The sequence below is a fragment of the Boleophthalmus pectinirostris genome, unplaced genomic scaffold (assembly GCF_026225935.1).
Source record: "Boleophthalmus pectinirostris isolate CB_2022bp ecotype Guang Dong unplaced genomic scaffold, ASM2622593v1 HiC_scaffold_1, whole genome shotgun sequence".
Taxonomy (NCBI): Eukaryota; Metazoa; Chordata; class Actinopteri; order Gobiiformes; family Gobiidae; genus Boleophthalmus; species Boleophthalmus pectinirostris.
This window is the reverse complement of record NW_026570970.1, coordinates 11,750,280-11,773,951: the sequence shown is the minus strand read 5'-3', so window position 1 is coordinate 11,773,951 and position 23,672 is coordinate 11,750,280. Positions and strand designations below refer to the sequence as shown.

At 39.8% G+C, this 23,672-nt stretch overlaps 1 protein-coding gene across 4 annotated transcripts in view; it reads right to left on the bottom strand.

Annotated features, from left to right (window-relative positions):
- The window catches only part of grb14 (growth factor receptor-bound protein 14), a 73,649-nt gene that overhangs the window by 14,097 nt on the left and 35,880 nt on the right, over positions 1–23,672 (bottom strand). For 3 of the 4 annotated variants that reach the window (XM_020928960.2, XM_055149885.1, XM_055149893.1), the window contains exons 4-9: positions 12,328–12,484; positions 7,054–7,175; positions 6,783–6,857; positions 6,541–6,678; positions 1,681–1,791; positions 1,502–1,597 (exon numbers count right to left, since the gene is read on the bottom strand). In XM_020928960.2, the coding sequence (XP_020784619.1) occupies positions 1,502–1,597; positions 1,681–1,791; positions 6,541–6,678; positions 6,783–6,857; positions 7,054–7,175; positions 12,328–12,484 (699 nt within the window). Of the gene's footprint in view, positions 1–1,501; positions 1,598–1,680; positions 1,792–6,540; positions 6,679–6,782; positions 6,858–7,053; positions 7,176–12,327; positions 12,485–15,101; positions 15,314–23,672 lie in introns of those variants that run through there. The other variant, XM_055149898.1, reaches the window with a different exon arrangement.

Here is a 23,672-nt window from a genome sequence, read left to right as displayed (position 1 = left end):
ACAGTGCTTTATTGTTAAGCGTTTATTGTTTGAGAATCAGGAAGTGCAGTGTTAGCATGATAGTTGTAGTTTTTGGTCTCTGAAAGTTGTAAAAAGCATGTAGAAACTAATCGTGGTGAATAATAAGGACATAAACATAAATCATAATATACAACATGTGCCCAGGACTGAACCAGGACTAAAACAGGTCTAAACCAGGACTAAATCAGGTCTAAACCAGGACTAAAGCAGGTCTAAACCAGGACTAAAGCAGGACTAAAGCAGGTCTAAAGCAGGACTAAAGCAGAACTGAACCAGGACTGAACCAGGACTGAACCAGGACTGAACAAGGACTAAACCAGGTCTAAACCAGGACAAAACCAGGTCTAAACCCCGATTAAACCGGAACTACACCAGGACTGAACAAGGACTAAACCAGGTCTAAACCAGGACTAAACCAAGACTACACCAGGACTACATCAGGACTAAACCAGAACTAAACCAGAAATAAACCAGGACTAAACCAGGTCTAAATCAGGTCTAAATCAGGTCTAAATCAGGTCTAAATCAAGACTAAATCAGAACTGAACCAGGACTAAAACAGGAATAAACCATGTCTAAACCAGGACTAAACCAGAAATGAACCAGGACTAAGCCATATCTAAACCAGGACTAAACCAGGTCTAAACCAGAACTAAACCATGACTAATCTTGGACTTGAGAGAGAGAGAGAGAGAACCCCAAGCCCACGGAGCAGGGTGTCCACAAAACACGATCGCGCCACAGCTGCACTTATCCCCGTGGAGCGCGGAGCTCTGTGCCGGTCCTTTCTTCTGCGGTCACCCGACGGTCTACACGGGCGCACCTCTGGGCCTATCCTAACAATCAGTCCTGGTTTAGACCTACTTTAGACCTGGTTTAGTGCTGTTTTAGTCCTGGTCCCTCATGTGGTAGGTCACTATAGGACAGTACTGCAGATATCATGAGCGTATGCACATTGTTTTCACCATTGCCAATAGCTCCGGTTTGACACTTAAGTTGTAGGATTTTTTATATTTGTTATTTTTTTTTATATCTTACATCAGGAGAAGTGATTGGACGGCGTACCCCCGCGTACCTCGCCCACTACACCCCTGCCCAGAATGCATAAGTTAAGTGAGGAATAACTTTAGACCACTACAAACTGTTCTAAAATCAACTAGTTCTGTTTTTCATGTTTTTAAGAGTGTCAAAATCAGGTACAGCCCCTTTAAGTCCACTTATAAACTACTTTGAAAAAACACTGAAATACGTCAGTTGTTCTTCTCGGAGGATTCCACACAGCTTGCCAGCGCCATTGCTCATGTAAATCAAAATTTCCGGTTGAAAATGGTACATGAAGTCACTCGGAAATGACTTTGTCTATATAAACTATGACAAATGAAGTCTTAGGGGAATGCTAATCAAGCCTGCCTGTGCTATCTCTCCCTTTAGCACACCCACACACATGTTAGTGGCATTAGCGCTGTTAGCATGAGCAGACCTTTAGGAGCCTCATGGCAGTGATCCAGCATGTCCGCGTGGGCTCGTCGTCCGCGCACAGCAGCCGGAGCTCCCTCACACAGCTGGCCTTTGAAGACTGAGGAGAGGAGGATTATTATAGACTCTACAGATGGGACCAAGTATGGAATCACGGTTGGTTCAGAACGGCCGGAGTTGTACCTTGACACAGAAGCCGAAGTCCGTGGGAGCTCCGTGCACCTTCTTGGCCGACAGCACGGTGTAAACATCGCTGTCACTGAAGTCGGCGATGAACTGGAGATGCCGAGGCTCCTGCGAAAAATGACACAAAGAAAAATCATCTTTAATACTATAAAAATAAATGTCTACACTTTCTATACTAGTATGTGTGTCACTCTGAACTGAGTTTTACACAAGCAACTGGAAAACGCAGATCATCATGACGACTAGGGATGTTACGATATCCAAATGTCTCAGTACGATATTTTGGAGAGGTTAACAGAATTGTAAATATGCAAATTTTTTCTTTTTAAATACCTTGACCAGTTTTCAGTGTGACTCATTACTGTCATACTCCAAAGAAAAAAACAAAACAAAAAATATTTAAAAGTGCTTAATTCTATTGTGTACTAAATAGGTAAGTAACAATAACCGAAATATTGTGAAAGTTCTCACAATATGTCGAATTACAAGTCTCTTTGCTTAAATCTCTATTGAATAAAAAACTAAAAAGTAGCTGTTAACTTGAAAACTACCACTACATGACATCACAAGGTGGAACAGCCAAATAATCCAGGATCACTCAATCGTGTAAATGAAACAAAACACAACTCCAGGAGGTAACAACATTATAACAAAGCTTAAAGAGTCAATTTTGTGTACCGTATTTTTCGGACTGTAAGTCACACTATTTTTCATGGTTTGGGTCGTCCTGTGACTTATATATTAAAATTTTCACACTGACACCCGCGAGAGGCTCTAAGCTTGTGTGTCAGTATCTCCTGCTCCTATTACTCCTGTACCACTGTCACTTACTGCGCATGCCTCCTGTATAAAAGCCGCTGTTCTGCTGCAAATAGTGAAATATGCAGCCGAAAACAGTAATCGAGCAGCAGAATTGAGTTTGAAGTGAATGAGAAACTTGTGAGGGACTGGCTGAAAGCGGGGATGGAGAACACAGCTTCACGGCAACCGGGCGGGTGCACCATGCAACTTTTCTGGAAGTCATTGGATGAATCGACAAAGCCTGAACTTCAATGACAATCGAAACCATCCTGTCAGGATTCAGAAAAGCCGAAATAATTCTAACTGGAACTGATGCCGAGTCTGACAACAGCAACACAGAAGAGAAAGTTTACATCATGGATCTATGGTTTATCTCCGGAGGTCGCGCAGAAGTGACACCGAGGATGAAGAATTCAATGGATTTAGTGACTTGGAGTGAGATCTCGAGTTTAGTAAACTTATGTTCTGTTGTTTATGCTATAATTATCTGAATAAGTGTTAATATGTTACGTTTACATATTAACGCCTATTCAGTCTGTTGTTCTCTATTCTGTTGTTATTACTAGAACTTGGCTTTCAAGATCAAATATCGGTTCCTGGTCTCTGATTTTACAAAATACATTTCCCCAAAAAGTGCGAGTTATATATGTTTTTTTCTTTTTCATTGCGCATTTTTTGGCTGGTGCGACTTATACTCCGGAGCGACTTATATTCCTGAAAATATGGTAATATAGGACCTTTAAAATTTAAAAATGTGGTTTATATCCTTACACCACAACGACGTATGAGCCAAATCTTTGTAATTCAGTGGTCAAAGTCATGTCAGATAACTTTTTGCAGCTCCTCAATAAAAGATAAGTTGACTATTTTTAGCCTTGTTGATAGGACACAGTATCAACCAAGGAGCAGCTAAAAATACATGTTACACAAAGTATCACAAAGACGGGTATTGTTTGGCCTTCGTGTGACACCGGCAGACACTCCCTCGTCTCCTGTAAACTCCATAAACCCTTATTGTTGATGACTGACTGCTGATGTGTCTAGCCCGGACCGCAGACGAACAAATTGTGACGAGAAAAAGGGTAAAATTTGAAAAGGAAAAAAAAAAAAAAAAAAAGAGAAAGACAGAGAGAGAGAGTAATGGTTCAACAAAAGCTGTAGTGTGTCTGTAGGAAATGAAAGCAGCTGGAGGAGGTGTTCTTGGCCGGCGGCGGTTTCGGAATAAACCCCTACTCGTCAGCAGAGAGGGGGAGAAAGACGAGAGAGAAGGGTGACGAGAGAGGGAGAGAGAGAAAAGGGGAGAAAGACGAGAGAGAAGGGTGACGAGAGAGGAAGAGAGAGAAAAGGGGAGAAAGGAGAGAGAGAAGGGTGACGAGAGACTGACCGAGACAGAGAGAGAAAGGCAGAGAGAGGAGTGATAGTGGTGACGAGAGAGGGAGAGGGAGAGAGAGAGAGAGAGGAAGATAGAGAGAGAGAGAGAGAGAGAGAGAGAGAGAGAGAGAGAGAGAGAGAGAGAGAGAGAGAGAGAGAGAGAGAAGGGTGATGAGAGAGAGAGAGAGAGAGAGAGAGAGAGGAAGAGAGAGAGAAGGGGAGAGAGGAGTGATAGTGGTGACGAGAGGGAGAGAGAAAGAGAGAAGGGTGATGAGAGAGAGGGAGAGAGAAGGGTGATGAGAGACGGAGAGAGAGAGAAGGGTGATGAGAGGGAGGGAGGGAGAGAGGGAGAGAGAAGGGTGATGCGAGATGGAGAAAGAGAGAATGAGAGAGGGAGAGAGAGAGAAGGGTGATGAGAGGGAGAGAAAGAGAAAGGTGATGAGAGAGAGGGAGGGGGGGAGAGAGAGAAGGGTCATGAGAGAAGAGAGAGGGGGTAGAGAGAGAGGAAAGAGAGAAAGGAGTGAAAGTGGTGATGAGAGGGTGAGAGAAAGAGAGAGGGAGAAAGGAGGGACAGCCGTGACGAGAGAAGTGTAGAGAGAGAGAGTGAGTGGTGAGAGAGTGAGAGGAAGATGGAGACAGAAAGAGGTTTGGAGAGCAAGAGATGGGAGAGAAAGAGGCAGAGAGAGGGGAGGATGGAGAAAAGGGTAGAGAGAAACAGTGGGAGAGGGACTGGTAAAGAGAGTGACAGTGGGAGAGTGTGAGAGGGAGGGAGAGAGAGGGAGAGAGAATTAGAAAAAAAGAGAGCAAGACAGAGAGAGGGAATGAGAGAGACAAGAGACTGGACAACAGAAAGAGAGAGAGAGACAGCGCAAGACAAACAGAGAAAGAGAGAGGGAGAGAGAGAGAAAACAGCAGAAGACAGAGGGAGAGAGAAAGAGGGAGAAGAGAGACAGAGAGGTAGAGAAAGAGAACAAAAGAGAAAGGGAGAGGTGAAGAGACAGAGATGGCGTTAGAGAGAAACAAGAAACTGGAAGAAAGACAGGGAAAGAGTGGGGGAAGAGAAGGCATAAATGAGAGAGCAAGATAGAGAATGAGGGGTGAAGAGAAACAGCGAGAGAGAGAAAGAGACAGAGAGTGGGCTAGAGAGAGAGAGAGAGAGAGAGAGAGAGAGAGAGAGAGAGAGAGGAGGTGGGGGGCAGGGGTAGAAAAGGACACACAGAGAGAGAACGAGAGAAGGGGAGAAAGAGAGTACCAGGCCTGTCATGCCAGCTGACCTAAGGAAAATCCAGCTCAGCGCGCTCCTCTGGCCCTGGCACAGAGCAGCACATTACCCCGTGACCTCAGAGCGCTGAGCGGGCGTGCAAATGAAGCCGTGGACAGGCGCTCAGAGGAGGTGGACCGGGTTGCCATGGTGCCAGTGAGCCTGCCGTGCCAGCGTACCATTTTGTATGATACATATTGCAAAATCCAAATCCAGCAGTTTTAAAATTGTGGTAAGAAATGGATTATAGTATTGTGATTGATAGTTTGCAGCTGATGTCGCTAACTGTAGGCATGCTCTGTCTGAAGCTTTGATAGACTTTAACACCGTCTAACCACAAAGACTTATCTGGAACTATAAAAGGTGAGATGATTCCCTCTCGAATAACATCAGCCAACAAGTTTTCATATAGTCACTCTCACGTTTTTTTGAAAATCAAATGATTAAACAGGACCATGAACACTAGAATCCTTTATTGACCACATTCTCCTGAAAATGTATCATTTAAATCAATTTTGTATTTTTTCTTGACTATCTTAAAACTTTTTTGGGCTGTGTTTACGTATGTGAGTACTGTATCATCATGGAAACTGTTGAACACTCCGCCATATACCATATTTTTCGGACTATAAGGCGCACTTAAAATCCTTTAATTTTCTCAAAAATCAACAGTGCGTCTTATGTATTAATTCTGGTTGTGCTTACTGACCTCGAACTGATTTTATGGGGTACATGGAGCTCAAAAATCTGCCAAAATGTTTTAGTATGACTTTGTTAAGCTACGAAGCCGCACCACTTGATGGACTGTCGGAGCATTACGGCTTAGTCAGGAGCCTCGCGAAGTAAAGGGCAGAGTATAGTTCTGCATCAGCATTTATGACGTCAGTGTAATGCTGCAGCGAATATATGTCCATTCATATATACGGTCTACGTGTATGACCTGCAGACTTATAATCTCCGAAAAGTTTAACATGAACCATCTCCAGCACGATAGAAGCACAGAACAGACTCACCATCAGCAGAACACCCCTCTGTCACAGAAAGAACACTCATATTCTACTGAGTCATGTCCTTTAGTCTGACAAAAGCTGACCACATCAGTGCACAAGAAGCGAGCTGATTTTTTTTTCAGCACTTATAGTTTATGGAAATTTATGGAAGTTTATAGAATGTGACTTTCACAAAGCTGCATTAAATGCATTATTACTGAAGTTATATTTGAGTCCTCCTCATAGGAAATAAAAAAAATAACTTACCACCCACATATGACACTATTAGCCAATGGTGCATGGACACCTGGGCTAAGGTACTAGTCTCAAGAGTAGTCTGTTTTGCTTAATGCTCCTTATAATCCGGTGCGCCTTACAGTCCAAAAAATACACTACATACATGCAGCATAACCCAGCAACATTTGTCTTGCTTACCTTAGATGTGCCTTTATTTGAGAAGTACAGGCCAGATCTGCGGAGCACAAAATAAAACCTCTTCCAGGATTTGCGGCCCTGCTCTTTGGCGTGGAGATGTCCGTGGATCTCCGGACAGGTACTGGAGTTCAGAAAGGTCTAAAAAGAAGAAGAAGAAGAAAAAAAAGTAAAAGTAAAAATCACATGAGGGAAAGAAAAGACAAAAATACTCATTCATAATTTAATATAAGAGTGTATTTTACCTCTATTAGCTGCGAGTGATCCACCAGGCCGTTTGTTTCACTGGATATCGACACCATGTGACCGGGGAAAAAATCCTGCCCATAACAATGTCAGATAAAGTCTTTGAGCCTTTAGCAATGTCTTTTTTAACTACAAATATAAACGAAACTAGCCAAATTTAACATTGCCACAAATAAGACGAAGCATGGTATGGAGTAAGGATGTTCTTAAAGTCATAATTTCTGCTTATGTGGTGTCAAAATGTCATGTAGAATTGGGTCACTGACTTACCAGTGGTTTCCTGAAGAATTCATATTTTGCGTAATTCTTCCTAAAGTAAAGGCGACTGTCCGAGTCCATGCCCCATCCTGATATAACGTCCATCACCAACTCGTGGTCCTCTATTGTTCTCTCTATCAAAACAAACACACAATACAACAATAGAAAAATGTACATCTAAATTAGATATAATAAAGCATGAAGACTTAGTTTACAGTAACTTTATTAAAGGCCTGTTCTATTTTCTGATCTAAGTTATAATGTTTGCAACTGCATATTTAGGCTTAGTTCTTCTCTCAATTCTCTTTTCCACCTTGTGACGTCATACAGGAAGTGCTCCACTGTGTTTAGAATCATTTGAACGTTTTCAGCCCTGGAACTGCCCATCTCTACAGACCAAAAGGTAAAAAGGAGCTGTTAACTTGAAAACTACCACTTCACAAAGCTGAAACAGGCTGTTTAAATCCAGGCTCAAAACGGTTCTGTGACTGAATGGTTTTCATTCTGCACTCTTCTCTCTAATTTATGCAATTAATGTCTCTCTCTCTTTTTAATTTTATGATGATTATTTATGTTTTAATTTGTTTTTATTTCTTATTCCGTAAAGCACTTTGAATTACTTTGTGTATGATTTGTGCTATACAAATAAATTTGCCTTGCCATTTTAATAATGAAGGATTTCTCAAAAGTGTGAAACAAAACACAACTCCAGGTATATTTTAAAGGAGATAACATTTTAAGATATCTTATGGAGTCAATTTTGTGTAATATAGGACCTTTAATACCCTAATACCCTTAGAGGAACAGTATGTAACTTTCTTGAGGTGCTGTGTCACCTGTATGACTCCATGGACACAGAAAGTGCAAATCATATTCCTCCATGGAGACAGACCAGTTTTATGCCACACTGTGGAAGATTATTGTCAAAGGAACAACACTTCCATGGAAACAAGCGGCACAAGGAAATCTGCCAAGCTAAGTAAGAGTCAGGTTTGTGGACATGTAAGCCCACTCATGGTAAGGACACCTGGTTTCAAAGCAATCAAAACAGTGAAAAAGTCTATTTTTAGTCTATTTGTCTGGCTAAAAAATTACACGGTTGGGTTTTTAGAATTATTACCGTAACCCATATATTAGGCATGTCCAAACTATGGCCCAGGGGCCAAATGCGGCCCTCAGGCAAGTTTTTCTTGGTCCTCAGACTTCCAGGTGAATTGGCCCAAAATACTTTGCATCACTTAAAAATATTTTTTTACTACACGTCTTTTGAAAATCAACCTTGACAAAGCTAATATTTAATATTTAGTGTGTGGTTTTAAGGATGTTAGCATGAATAAAGACAGATGGCTCATTCTAACGCATTAAACATGCACATATTTCAATTATTCACTGTATTTAGCATCAGTCTATGGCCCGCGATCGGCTCTCTGCTTCATCTGTGTTTAAATATATGGCCCTTGATGACAAAATGTTTGGACAGCCCTGCCCTAAATTAATAAGTTACTAAACATGAATCACACATAAAGATGCACTATGTCACTTTTTGGTTAGGGGTCCGTCACCTGCTTATACATCACTGCACTGCCTGGATTGTTCCACATTACCACTCTACTTTACATTTAATCAGTTACAGTGGTTTTATAGCTCAAAAATACTTTAAAAAAAACAGGTAGTCTGACCTCTCCACAGATCTGACCTGCAACTTGGTCTGGTTTGGTCTAGATAGAAAGGTTTAATGCCAGGCTGTGAAACATCTCCACCAGAGAAGTTACATAATACACCTTTAATATAAAACTATTCATTGACGCTTTATTAACACTGTGAGTTATGTAATAGTGTGTTACCAGAACAATGTAAGCCACCCACAGATCAAAAGCCCAGGCCAAACTATACATAAGAGAGATGAGATTTTCTAGTACAATGATTTCACAACAGAGGCAGGTTATTAAGTTTATGCTCTGATTAATAGCATCACTTCGAGGAAAGAAGTTGATAATTTATCTCGTGTATTAAAGTATAACGTAACCATTGGGGTGTTGTCTCAAAGTCATTCATTATTGTGTATTTTTCCTAGAAGTTAAGCCTACTCTTAAATAATGAAAATCTTTTATTTGATCAACACTAAAAGGGCTTTGTATGTGAGTAAACAGTGAGGACTGAAGGGCCACATGGAGTACTGTTAAAGCAAGAGGTGACTCAGGTAATCAGATGTCAAAATGGAGATTGATGCAGCACTTTGCATTCTGAAGCTACTTTGCAATGAAATGTTGATATATAAATAGTTTTTAAAGGTCCTATAGTACACAAAATGTACTCTTGTGAGCTTTAATTCATGAGAGAATACTGTTAGCTGCTCAAAAACAGACATGGAGCTGTGTTTTTTTTCGCTCACACATGTTTGAGTAACCTTTTATTACTAGTCTGTCTACATCTCCAAAGCTCACAATGCTCTGTTCCACCTTGGCATGTCATGAAGTGGCTGTTAATGGCTATGTTAGATTTTTTAGTTCAGTAGAGATTGGTAATTCCAATGGAGTTTAAAACACAGTGTACTTCTTGTATTACCACTAGGGCTGGGCATCATTAAGAAGTTGCTGATACGTTACATACCTCAACATGATACGTCATGATACAATATGCATCTTGATACAGTGTACTTGTGCTCAATACGATATACCGTATTTTCCGGGCTATTAGACGCGCTCTTAAGCCTCCAACCCCATCAAAAAACGACCCACAATCCAGAGTGCCCCATACATGAATCCACTCGGGTGTCAAAGCACGAGTTCAGTAAACTACAAAGCCGCACCACCCGCAGAATACGCAAACACGCACGGAGCAGATAGCAACCACACAGCGAAAAACACCCGCAGCCACACTCATCACTCCACACGGACGAGGAATGGAAGGGAGGAACGAACCGAAAAAGCGAGTGCAATGTGCCACTTCTAGCCACAACTGAACAACTGAGTCACTGCGAACACGCCGACAATCCAGCGGTCCCAGACAGCACCCTCCCTACACGCCACAACTGAACAAAGCCCAGAGTCACTGTGAACTCGACAAACAAAGTCCAACTGACCCATCCAACTGTTCTGCTTCGTTTAAAGTCCGGTGCGGTTTATTTGTGAAAAAAAGTTTGAAAATAATTCAATGAAAGTGCGCCTTATAATACAGAAAATACGGTATTTCAAATCGATTCAATACAGTTCAATAAAAACTAAAAGGCACAATGACGGCTGTGATACTAAAAGTCTTTGTTAAACCACTTCTTGTGCAAAGTTCGTATGAAACAAATATTTTAATCATAAAAACAGTGAAAATGTCACATAAACGAGTTTCAAGGAGCAAAACTGTAGCACTGTAACAAAATAATTTAGTAAAATATACCAATATGCAGGATTTGTGTGAAAAAACAAAACACAATTCCAGGTGTGTTTTTGATGAGGAAACATTATAACATTGATCTGAAAATAGCGTAATATGTGCCTTTTTAAACATAGATGGACGGTTGGAATGGAAAGCTGCCGAGGGACTATATATGGTAGTAATGACTAAATTTTAGGCGGTTTTGACATGGTTTTTCCAATGTGGCAAATAAACGAAACTAACCAAACTTAACAGAACTGCCACAAAACAAGGCGAGGCATATTGGTTCCACGAATAAGAGACAAAACTACTTTCTGATCGAGATTATAATGTTGTTTCCTCATCAAACGTAACCAAAAATTCCATATTTCCTCTCTCAGACACTCCACTTTGTTTTTTAACTCCATACACCTTCACTAGAATCGTTCGGATAATTTCAGCCCTGGAATTGCCAATCTTTACCGAACAAAGGGTAAAAAGTAGCTTCTAACTTGAAAACTATTGCTTCATAACATCACAAGTTGGAACAGAGCATTTTTGAGATTTGAAGGGTTACTCAAGCACAAATGAAACAAAACACAACTCCAGGTGTGTTTTTGATAACGTAATAACATTACCACATGCCTAAAAGTTCATGCAGGTAAATTTTGCATAATATATTGCCTTTAATAAATAAAACCACTCATCATTCAAAAAAACAAATAAGCAGGCGTGGTTTGGAGAAGAATGATATGGTAAGGAATACAATGTGTTCCCAGACTGTTCCTATACTGTAATTATTTGCTAAATGTGAGAAACCTATACGACCTATATATATACTCACGTGGAACATCCTATTGGAGATATGCTAACAATTAGGCCTGTCACAATAATTACTATATTGACTTTTTTTTGTGGCTGTACGATAAGATTCGAGCTGTAGAAGGTTAAATTATGAACTTAATTAACTCATTACGGATGCAAACTAAGAACTATAGTGTTTTATTCTGCTTTTTATTCATTACATCTTGTGTTTTTTGGTAACAATATTGTAGATTTGGAATAGTTTTTGTGGTATAAATCGGATCTTGGGTTACAGTGTCATACAAATTTGTTTAAGTATTACTGGTTATTGTCTATATTTATGCTTATGCTTCAAAATGTGTTATTGTGACAGGCCTACCAACAGTAATTTACCACAATAATCTTTTTAAAACATGAAAGATGAGCACTTGGTCAGGCTGCACCATTGCTGTCACTTCTGTATAATCTAAATTTTACTGCCTTAAATGCACCCACTTATATTAGAGACTGTGCACTGTATAAGGCATTTTTATTACTTTCTCCCCATAGTTTTTATCTGAGCTACTTTAGGGCTGAAGGCCTGGCACATAATACCTCAACAAAAGGCACTTAATGCCAACACTTGGATACAGATTATGCCCGCTGGTAATCCTATTTAAATTTCTTGCAATCAACAATCCAAAACAAGTGAATTACACTGTACGTGCACGGCTTAAAGGTGCGGTATGTAGCTTTCTGGAGAAGGCAAGTTGGAATATTATCCGTGGAGAAGGAGAGTTAGCCAAAGGAACAATATTTCCATGGAAACAAACCGGAGGCTCCCTTCCAGGCCACAGAAAATTCAGGTTTGTGGAGATGCAAGCCCGCTTACAGCAAGGACACATGTTTTACAGTGCAATACAAACAAATGAGCAAACACGCTTTTACGTATGCCTATTTTTTTGCAAAAAGGTTACATACGGTGGCTTTAAGTTTGGAAGGTAGCGCAGAACTGTTGTCATGACAATAACACTTCAAACTAAACATTTCAGCTAACTGTACATATATAGTCTGCCCCTCTGTCACTATCCCTGTAATAATATTTGCTTTTCTTTCTGACTGTGGTGGGGAGAGGTGCAGAGGTGCAGATCATACCTATCCCCAGGTGGGACAGGTGTTCAAACAGGGTCCAGCTGTGGTCATCGATGCAGTGGTTCTTCAGGACAAAGAGCTGGCACACGTCTCTCGCTGTGATGTCACTGGGCACCTCCACGGCGCGGCTGCTCTGGTCTTCATTGTACACTTTAATTACCTGCAACACACAATCAGCAAAATGTTAGGCTCGAGACAGCAATATGGTAACCCGTGCACCGAGATGAAGCGTTCGTGGTGCGGAGACTGACCAATCACAGGGCAGCACTGTGGTTTGGGCAGAAGCCAACGCCAAGCCAACCAAAACAAACATAGTGAAGATGACAGTCGTGCTTTGGCCTATTGTAGTGGAAAGACAGATTCAGAAGGCTGCACGTATAAATCTGGTGAGAGCCATGTTGGCAATATGGCAGATTTGGTAGGTTACTTTATTTATAGCGCTCACACAGTTTTGAGTTTCAGCCTAATGTTAAACCAGTGGAGATTTGGAACTGTAAATTGCCTGCGCTCTTGCCATTACAATCACAAATTAATCATTGGTTGCCAGTTCCTAAACCTGCTTAAATAGTAAACGTTGGATTTATGCCTTAATAAAACTTCTATGACCGAATGAAGACTGTAGGAGGTTTTACTAATGTCTTTTTCCATTGAATTTGAAGGTTAAAAACATACATTAACAAACTGTAATATAGACAAATGGTGGGATAATTGGATCAGTTGTTAATCAAAGTAAACTCCTTAAGGACTTGGTACTACAATAACAAGACAATAACTGGAATAATTTGTGTTTTTGTGCTTATTGTGGTAAAAATTCTGTCTCTCCCCCATTATCACACATATTCTTGACCTTTTTGCAGTTCCTAAATTCTAGTATCAAACTAAAGTAAAGCAGTAAAGTCAGATCTGCGGAGAGGCAAACACACCCACAGCAGGTTTTTCCAAGGTACAACTACTAAGAACTTTACACAATTTCACCATGTCAAAATGTTTTCCTTTGATGCGCATTTTTTTTCTATCGCGCCAAATTCTACAACAAAAACTAAAAATGCAAAACAAGCACAGATAACAAGTCCTCAGCTGTTATTTACATACACGACGGCGCATCTAATTTAAACAATAAATACAGTCCAAAAAAGAACTTGTAACTTTTAGTTGGGGGTCAATCCATGAATCATTCGTTCATTCGATCTTCAAAATAAAACAAAAAATAAGAAAATTTAAAAAACAACTTTTTTTCTTCATTATTTGTCTCCAAAACTGAAATGGAAAAAAAAAAATGGATATCGTTTTTTTTTGTTTTTTTTTCCAGTTTTCAATTTTGTGTTTAAATGAATAATGGAAAAAACGGATGACGGCCGATTCCTGTTTCTGTGACTTAAACTGTGATGTCGGACTTTTACGCTGCATATAGACTGAACCAGGACTGAACCAGGACTGAGTGTCGGGATGGGCCCGGAGGTGCACCTGTGTAGACTCAGGTGATCAGGACTGAGACCGGGATCAGACTGGGACTAGACCGGGACAGAGACCGGGATCACTCCAGGACCAAACCCGGACTGAGACCGGAACCAGACCAGGACCAAGGCCAGGACTGAGACCAGTTTAGTTCTGGTTAGGGTTAGACCTGTTTTAGACCTGTTTTAATACTGTTTTAGTCCTGGTTCAGTCCTGGGATCAGTTCTGGTTCAGTCCTGGATTAGTCCTGTTTTAGTCCTGGTTCAGTCCGTATGCGGCACAAAAGTCCAGCATCTCAGTTTAAATAATGGGAACAGGAAACTGCTGTCATCCATTTTTTCCATTATTCTTTTAAACCCAAAATCGAAAAACAGAAAAAAAAAACAAATCGTTATCTTATTTTTTTTTTTTTCATTTTGGTTTTGGGGACAAATAATGAAGAAAATAGTTGTTTTTTCGTTTTCTTATTTTTTGTTTTATTTTGAAAAATGAATTAACTAATGATACACAGATTACGGTCCATCACCTGCTTGTTTCTATGGTATGTCATTGCTCTGCCTTGAATGTTCCACAGCATGACATTAAATGGATCCATCTACCATTTACTCGTTACAGGTGTCTCTATTGCTCAAAAATACAATAATTCCTTCTGTGAACAGGGGCACCTCTCCACAGATCTGAATCGTAATGTAGCATAGTACTGTGTAACCTGCTTGCTTCCCTTTTGATAGTTTTAGTTTCATACTGTGTAACATTCTAGAAAAAGCAATAACATGTCCATGGAAACAAGCAGGTGGCAGACCCTCTCCTGCACTTTAAACAATGGAAAAAAAAACAATATCTATGTTAGTTAGAATGACTTAAATTAAGAACATTTTACTTTATTTGAGTAGATTCAACTTGACAAGTAAAATTATCTACCAATGAAACAAGTGTGTTTTTCTTAATTCAAGCAACAGTCGATTTTGTTTCTTATTTTAAGTGCAAAAAGTTGTTGTTTTTCTTATTTTAAGTGTAGCAAGCTGTATTTTCATATTTTAAACAAAAAAAGTTTCAATTGACATATAATTTTACTTGTCTTCTGAAATTTACTCAAATCATGATAAAACTTTCTTAATTCAAGTCATCTTAACTTGACAATATTTAGTTTTTAGTCCAAATATCACTTCTACTCTTAACTTATTATTGTATTATTATCACTGTACTGCATATATACTAGATCATATTACAGAAGTATGCAAATATTATCGACAACTATACAACTATAATACCTTTTTCGGACTTCAAAGCTATCAAATGAATCCATGTGAAAACGGACTTACCCGCCACGTCTGCTCAGGGCACCGCTTTGAGTGTAGACACGCGCCGAAACCTACATACGGCTGTGTACAAAGCATCGCAATAAACTAACAACACTAAACTAATTCAGCTAAATGATGTTGTAATCATGTTATACGGAGAGCTGGAGCGACTCTGGATCACCTGCTTTCTCCACCAGTGCGAGGCAAAGAGTGAGGGAGGAGGAGGATAGAGAGGAGAGAGAAGAGAGAGAGAGTCACAAGGCTCTGTAACCAACCCCCGGTCTGGTCTATTCACACACCCACGGTGAGCACGGAGCCACCAAAGCCCACGGAGCGATTACAAACAAAGCTACAGACAAACGAATGCGGTACAAAAAGGAGGGAGGGAGAGAGAGAGAGAGAGAGAGAGAGAGAGAGAGAGAGAGAGAGAGAGAGAGAGAGAGAGAGAGAGAGAGAGAGAGAGAGAGACATAGAAAAGAGAGAGAAAAGAGGAGAGAGAGAGAGAAAAGAGAGTAAGAGAGAGAGAGAAAGTAAAAGAGACAGAGAAGAGAGAGAGAGAGAAAGAGAGAAAAGAGAGTAAGAGAGAGAGAGAAAGTAAAAGAGACAGAGAAGAGAGAGAAAGAGAGAGAAAAGAGAGTAAGAGAAAGAGAGAGAGAGAAAGTAAAAAAGACAGAAGAGAGAGTAAAAGAGAGAAGAGAGTAAGAGCTACAGAGAGAGAGAGTAAGAGAGAGAGAGAGAGAGAAGAGAGAAAGAGTAAAAGAGACAGAGAAGAGAGAGTAAAAGAGAAAAGAGAGAAAAAAGAGAAGTGAGAAAGAGAGTAAGAGAGAGAGTAAAAGAGAGATAGGAGCGATAGAGAAGAGAGTAAAAGAGAGATAGAGAACAGCAAGAGAATAAGAGAAAGACAGAGTAAGGGAGACAGAGAGAGAGAGAGAGAGAGAGAGAAAGAGAGAGAGAGTAAGAGATAAGAGAGCTATAGAGATAGAGATCAAGAAAGAGAAAAAAGAGAAGTGAGAGGTGAGAAATTGAGAGTGTAATAGAGAAAGGGAGAGAGAAGCAGTAGAGAGTATAAGAGAAAGATGCAGAGGTAGAGAGCAAGAGAGAGAGAGAGAGACGTAAGAAGAGAGAGTAAGAGAGCTATATATAGAGAGATCAAGAAAGTGTGAAAGGAGAGAAGAGAGAGGAGAGAAGAGTGAGAGGGTAAGAGAGATAGACAGAGACCAGAGAGAGAATAAGAGATAGAAAGAGAGAGACAGAGTAAAAGAGATGGAGAGAGACAGAGAAAAGTAAAAATAGAGTAAAAGAGCTATATATAGAGAGAGATAGAGATCAAGAAAGAGAGAAAAGAGAAGAGTGAGAGAGAGGTAACAAAGAAGAGAGACAAGAGTAAGAGAAATAGAGAAGAGACAAAAAGAGAGAGAAAGAGAAGAGATAGAGAGATAGAGATAAGAGAAGTAAGAAGAGAGACAGAGAGAAGAGAGTATGAGAGAGATAGAGAGTGAGAGAAATACAAAGAAACCAGAGAGGGAATAAGAGAGAAATAGAAAGAAAGAGGGTAAGAGAGAGGTGTACGAAGAGTGAGGAAGAGAGCTATATATATAGAGAGAGAGGTAGGGAGTATAAGAGAGATAGAAAGATGGAGGGGTAGAGAGCAAGAGAGAGAGAACTGAGAAGACAGACAAGAGTAATAGAAATACAGAAGAGATAGAAAGAGAAGAGAGAGACAGAGAGAAATACAGAGACCAGAGAGAATAAGAAAAAGATAGAAAGAGAGAGACAGAGTAAGAGCGATAGGAGAGAGAGAAGTAAGAAGAGAGAGTAAGAGAGCTATATATAGAGAGATAGAGAGATCAGGAAAGAGAGGAAAGAGGGAAGTGAGAAGGGAGAAGAGAGAGAAAGAGAGAGAGAAGAGTTAGCGCTTATACTAGAGATAGATAGAAAGATGGATGGATGGGTACAGAGTAAGTGAGAGAGAGAAATAAAAGCAAGAGAAATACAGAAGAGACAGAAAGAGAAGAGAGAGACAGAGAGAAATACAGAGAGACCAGAGAGAATAAGAGATAGATAGAAAGAGAGAGACAGACTAAGAGCGATAGAAGAGAGAGAGAGAGAAGTGAGAAGAGAGAGTAAGAGAGCTATATATAGAGAGATAGAGAGATCAGGAAAGAGAGAAAAGAGGGAAGAGAGAAAGAGAAGAGTTAGCGCTTATAAGAGAGATAGAAAGATGGATGGATGGGTAGAGAGTAAGAGAGAGAGAGAAATAAAAGCAAGAGAAATACAGAAGAGACAGAAAGAGAAGAGAGAGACAGAGAGAAATACAGAGAGACCAGAGAGAATAAGAGATAGATAGAAAGAGAGAGACAGACTAAGGCTGCGTTCAGACTGCAGCCTGAAGTGACCCAAATCCGATTTTTTGGCTTCTATGTGACCTGTATCCGATCTTTAAATGACAGTCTGAACGGCACAGATCCGAATTTTTCAAATGCGACCCAGGCCACTTGGATATGTGGTCCTGAATCCGATACATATCCGATCTTTTGACATGCGACTTCAGTCTGAACGGCCAAAGCGCATCCATCCGACCTACACGTCATTAACAAGCGACAAACGTCACTATTCTGCGCTGAAGCAGGCGGAAACCGGAACTGTAAAATCGCCAGGTGCTCAATGCTCGCGACCATATTTGGACAACTTCCGTAAACACAGGGACACTTTCGGGCCGTTTACCGTTCACACTGAAGTCACAGACAAGTCGCATTTAATTGGAAATGTGAACGACCTCGCAAAAACATCGGATTTCACAAAAAAATCGGAATTGAGCATCAAGCCCTGCAGTCTGAACTAAGAGCGATAGAAGAGAGAGAGAGAGAGAGAAGTAAGAAGAGAGAGTAAGAGAGCTATATATAGAGAGATAGAGAGATCAGGAAAGAGAGAAAAGAGGGAAGTGAGAGGAGAGAAGAGAGAGAGAGAAAGCGAGAGAGAAGAGTTAGCGCTTACAAGAGAGATAGAAAGATGGATGGGTAGAGAGTAAGAGAGAGAGAAATAAGAAAAGAGTTAAGAGTAAGAGAAATGGCGAAGAAATTGAAAGAGAGATAAAGATAAGAGAAGTAAGAAGAGAGGAGAAAGAGACAGAGAGAGAAGAGAGTAAGAGAAATAGAAAAGACAAAGAGAAGGAGAAAGAGAGGAGGGGGGGATAGAAGACAGAAAGAGAGCGAGAGATATTTGCAAAGGAGCAAATTGGTCAAGCTTCCAGTAATAGGGTATGCAAAAGGGAGTTTATTAAAATGTCAAAGTTGATGTGTGAGTTTGGTTAATTTGACACAAGGGAGTGGAACCAGGAGAAATGATGATGTGGTTTTGCTCAACCAAATTTGTTCTTAGACTCAGACAAATTTTACTGATCCGCGAGGGAAATTATTTGGACACGGTAGCTCACACATCACAATATATTATAATAACAAAGAGCAAAGGAATGAATGGTGATAATCAATCAAAATAAATAGCAAAAACACAAGGGACCGGTGTCAAATAATGCATAATGATACAAATATGCATGTAAAAAATAAAAAATAGAAATACAGTAACGCAAAATACATCTCAGCTCTATACGTGAGGTTCATAAATTACAGTTCAGTTTCTTTCTTTGTGTCTGTTGTCGTCACATCAGAACAAACTGACAGGGTCATAACTGTCGCCAGTCACAAGGTCTGGAATGGACAATGGAACCTAAGTGTCTTGCCAAAGGACATACTCACGCAAAGTCACTCTTCCTTTGACAGTAAAAGAGAAAAATACTTCACCACAAACACGATAATCACTAACTTATATAACTGCCACATTATTTATATATGACTCATGAAGGAAGAAGTAGCCTAGTACTTCAGTAAGAGTATAAAAATACCTAAAAGTAACTTAGGTCTGCAGCAGAAACTCATTCACATCATTTTCCAGATTTGTCACGTCAGTGAAACAAGATGGCCAACATATTTTATACTTAAAGGTGTAACTTTTATGGAGCAGTTTGGCATGTTCCACACTATGGCATTAAACATATCTATTAATAACATACAGACAAGTAGATGGCATCACCAGGCCAAGTTACAGATTACCGTATTTTCCGGGCTATAGGGCACACTCGTAAACCTCCAACTCCATCAAAAAACGACTACGCACCCCGCAATCCAGAGCTCCCTATACACAAATCCACTCAGATGTCCCAGCACGACTTCAGTAAACAACAAAGCTGCAGCGTACGCAAACACACATGGAGCAGACAGCGACCGCACACAAAAACACCCGCAGACACACTCATCACTCCACGCGGACGAGGAACGGAACGGAGGAACGAACCGAAAAAGCGAGTGCAAAGTGCCACTTCTAGACACAACTGAACAACTGAGTCACTGCGAACACGCCGACAATCCAGCGGTCCCAGACAGCACCCTCCCTACACGCCACAACTGAACAAAGCCCAGAGTCACCGTGAACGCCACAAACAAAGTGAATGTGAAAAAAGTGAGAAAATAGACCAATGACAGTGCGCTTTATAACCCAGCGCGCTCTATAGTGCGGAAAATACGGTAGATCTGTGGAGAGAGGACGCTGCTCACAGTAAATGTTAATGATAATTCTGAGCAATTAAAACACCTCAAATTAAATGTATGCAAAATAAATAAGTTTAATGCTATACTGCGGAACATTCAAGGCTAGACAATAGCATCTCCATGAAGACAAGAAGGTGGATACTGTTGACCAGAAAAGTTCCATAGTGCACATTTAAGTATAAAATATGTTGGCCATCTTGTTTCACTGACATGACAAATCTGGAAAATGATGTGAATGAGTTTAGTTATTAAGTTACGTGGTGTTTTGTTTTAGTTTACATGTACTTTTATACTCTTACTGAAGTACTACACTACTTTTTTACTGTAATCAATAATCAGATCATAATTCATGAGAGTAAAGTATGAGTAAAAAAGTATCGTGATATCGTATTGGTCAAAAGTCTCACAATAATATCACGAGCTGTCACAGTATATCGAATTACAAGTTCCTTTGCTTAAATGCATGGTTTTACAGTAGCAACAGCTTTTAAACATTGGGAACTACATATCCCATGATTCATTTCAGTGCAAACAACATGAAGAGATATGATTTTTACTTGAATTCTTCGGATTATGGCAGAAATAATTCACACCAAAAATGTTGTCAAGGTATTTTAAAAGCAGAAACGTGTCCTATCTACAGTTATATCAGCCTCTCCAAAATATCGCAATAAATATCATACCATGAGATGTATATCATGATAATATCGTACTGAGAGATTTGGATAAAGAGATTGCGCAATGTATTCATGCCAATGTAAGTACTATATCCCATTAAAAACTTGAAATACAGTTTAAAATCGCAGCCCCGTAGAAGCACTTGGCTGCGTCTTCTTGCATGCAGCCCCTATGACTTGTGTGATTTGGAGCTTAGAGGATGAGCCAGGCCCCTTCAGAGCGAGCGGGAGGAGGTCAGAGAGCGGAGACACGGAGGAGCCATTAATAAATCCATACCGACGATGACATCAGGCCCAGCGGACTGCTTCACTACCACTGTCTGTAGTCCACACCTCCAGCCTGCACTGCCCACAAAACCAGGCCTCAATATGACAATACATGTTAAGTCTTTTTTAGATTAGACTTACATGTTTATTTTTTGTTGAATCCAGTTATAGTTAACAGGATATCATGTAAATTCACTCATCTTATTATGATACAAAATGGACTGGATCTGATATCAGGTTTTCTGATTCATGTTATAATGTTGTTTACTAGTGATGTAACGATATCTAAATCTCTCGGTACGATATTATCATGATATACATCTCATGGTATGATATTTATTGCGATATTTTGGAGAGGCTGATATAATTGTAGATAGGACAATTTTTTTGCTTTTAAAATACCCTGACAAGATTTTGGTGTGAATTATTTATGTCATAATCCCAAGAATTCAAGTAAAACCATATAACTTCATGTTGTCTGCGATGAAATGAATCATGGGATATGTAGTTCCTGATGTTTATAAGCTGTTACTACTGTAAAAAATGCATTTAAGCAAAGGAACTTGTAATTCGATATATTGTGACGCTTCACGATATTATTGTGAGACTTTTGATGTGACGATATCATGATATTTCGGTTATTGTTACATCCCTATTGTTTACTTATCAAAAACAAACCTGGAGTTGTGTTTTGTTTCACATGTTTATCATGTTTACACATGGTTATCACACAAACTCTGAGTTCTCTCAAACTGAAAACACTCTTTTCCACCTTGTGATGTCATGTAGTAATACAAGAAGTGCTCCACTATCTTTTTAAACTCCACACACCTTCACTAGAATCATTTGGATGATTTCAGTCCTGGGATTGCCAATATCTACTAAACAAAAGGTAAAAAACTGCATTTAACCTGAAAATTACTGCTTCATGACATCACAAGGTGGAACAGAACATGTGTGAATGAAACCAAACAAAAATCTGGGTCTGTTTTTGATAAGGTAACAACATTATAACATGTCTTAAAGCTCACAAGAGTCAATTTTGCACATTGTAGGACCTTTAACCAATCATAGTGAAGCATCCACTCTCAGAAGCTGCAGATTTAGTTAAAGCTACCACCTGTAAGTTTGAGGTTTTTTTTCCACCAGTAGATGACAGATGTGAAACCTGACCCACCTCTCCCTACCTGGCCTTTGTTCAGACTCACCTGTACTCTCTAGTCTGGCCAAATCTAGCACACTATCAAAAAGCAGTAACGTTGATAGCATCTACTGGTGACATGTGAGAATACAACAGGGGCGGGTCACCCAATCTGATTACAAATGGTAGCTTTAAGGACATACGTAAATATGTAGTATTGAATTACCATGATTTGTCTGTTTTAATCTAGGCTCTTAGAAAAATCATATCTTTTCATCTCATCTTATTATCCACCCTTAAATACAATAAAAACACATCAAATTAACATCAGACTCCACAGTTCAAAAACCGCCAACGCAGCAAAGTGAGTAAACTATCAAACAATGGTATTTACATTGCGCTGGGGCTGATAAGTAGAGAGCTTGAGCTGCGTTGCCATAAGGAAGTGGCTGCCTTGGGACTTAGCCAAATCAAATCATGTCGGCATCGCGTTTCACCGGAGAGGAGGAGAGGAAGAGTAGAGCAGAGGAGAGGAGAGGAGGGCGGGGACGCTGATGTATGGCCCAGCACAGATGTGAGGTGGCTGTGGGGCTGTGTTTGCATTGCGGAAAGCTCGAAATGAAGGTTTGGAGTTATATTTTACGAGCGAAGATAAGCAAAGGGCTCTGTGAGATAAGAGTGACTGAAGAGGCTTTGAAAGTTTTATTTGAGCAGTTATAATAAATCAAATGTTGAAAATGTAGTTGAAAATGTGCTTAAATGTAGTGGAAGCATTGTGGTTGCAAAAACAGCGATTGAAGATGAAAGATCGTGAAGATTTATGAAACTTTGTGAATGATATATGTGTTCAATTGATTCGATTTCAATTCTTTGGATAACAATTCTGAATACAATCAACCTTTTAATGAAAAATGTGTAAAAATCTAATTTGTTTAAAAGGGACATTGTGTAACTTTTTATGGTGGAGGGTCCGTCAAATGCTTTTCTCCATGGAGATGTCATTGCTTCATCTGAAATGTTTCACAGTATGGCATTAAACCTTTCTATCTTCATGACAATCAAACCAGACCAAGTTGCAGGTCAGATCTGTGAAGAGGCGGCACCGCTCACAGCCAGAATGTCTGTTTTCTGGAAATTATTAAGGAATAAAACCACCTGTAATTCATGTAAGGTCGAGCTGTTTAATGTCATACTGTGGAACATTCCAGACAGAGCAATGATGTCTCCATAGAAACAAGTAGGTGATGGAGCACAAAATGTTACATAGTGCAGCTTTAAATGGCCTGCGGTGTTGCCCATTAAACAAAACTCACAAAACTAACTTACATAACTTGATTTCAATATTAAATTCCTAATAATTACAATTCAATTCACATATAAAAATCTTGATTCTTTGAGATTTTCTTTTTCACTCAAGTATTATTTTATGGGATCAAATCATGTAACTTTGTTGGAGATCCGTCACCTGCTTGTTTCTATGGATATGTCATTGCTCTGCCAGGAATGTTCCACAATATGACATTAAACAGCTCTATCTTACATTTTTTTCAATTATAGATGGGTTAAGCTAAAAAAAATACCTAGAAAAACAGGTGTTCTGACTATGAACGGGGTTGCCTCTCCACAGATCTGACTTGGAATTTATAGTAGTCTGGTTTGGTCTCCATGAAGATAAAAAGGTTTAATACCACACGGTGAAACATTCCAGACAAATCCATGAAATCTACATGGAGAAGTTACACAATGCACCTTTAATGCAAATCATACTTTTTATTGTATAGATAAAATTAATTGAAGAAAGCCCCATTGAGATTTGGAATAGCTTTTTCAGAGAAGTCCATGTTTTTAGCGATGGGGGGAACTGATGCAGCCGCAGGAAACCAAAACATGCACAGGAAGAGCATGC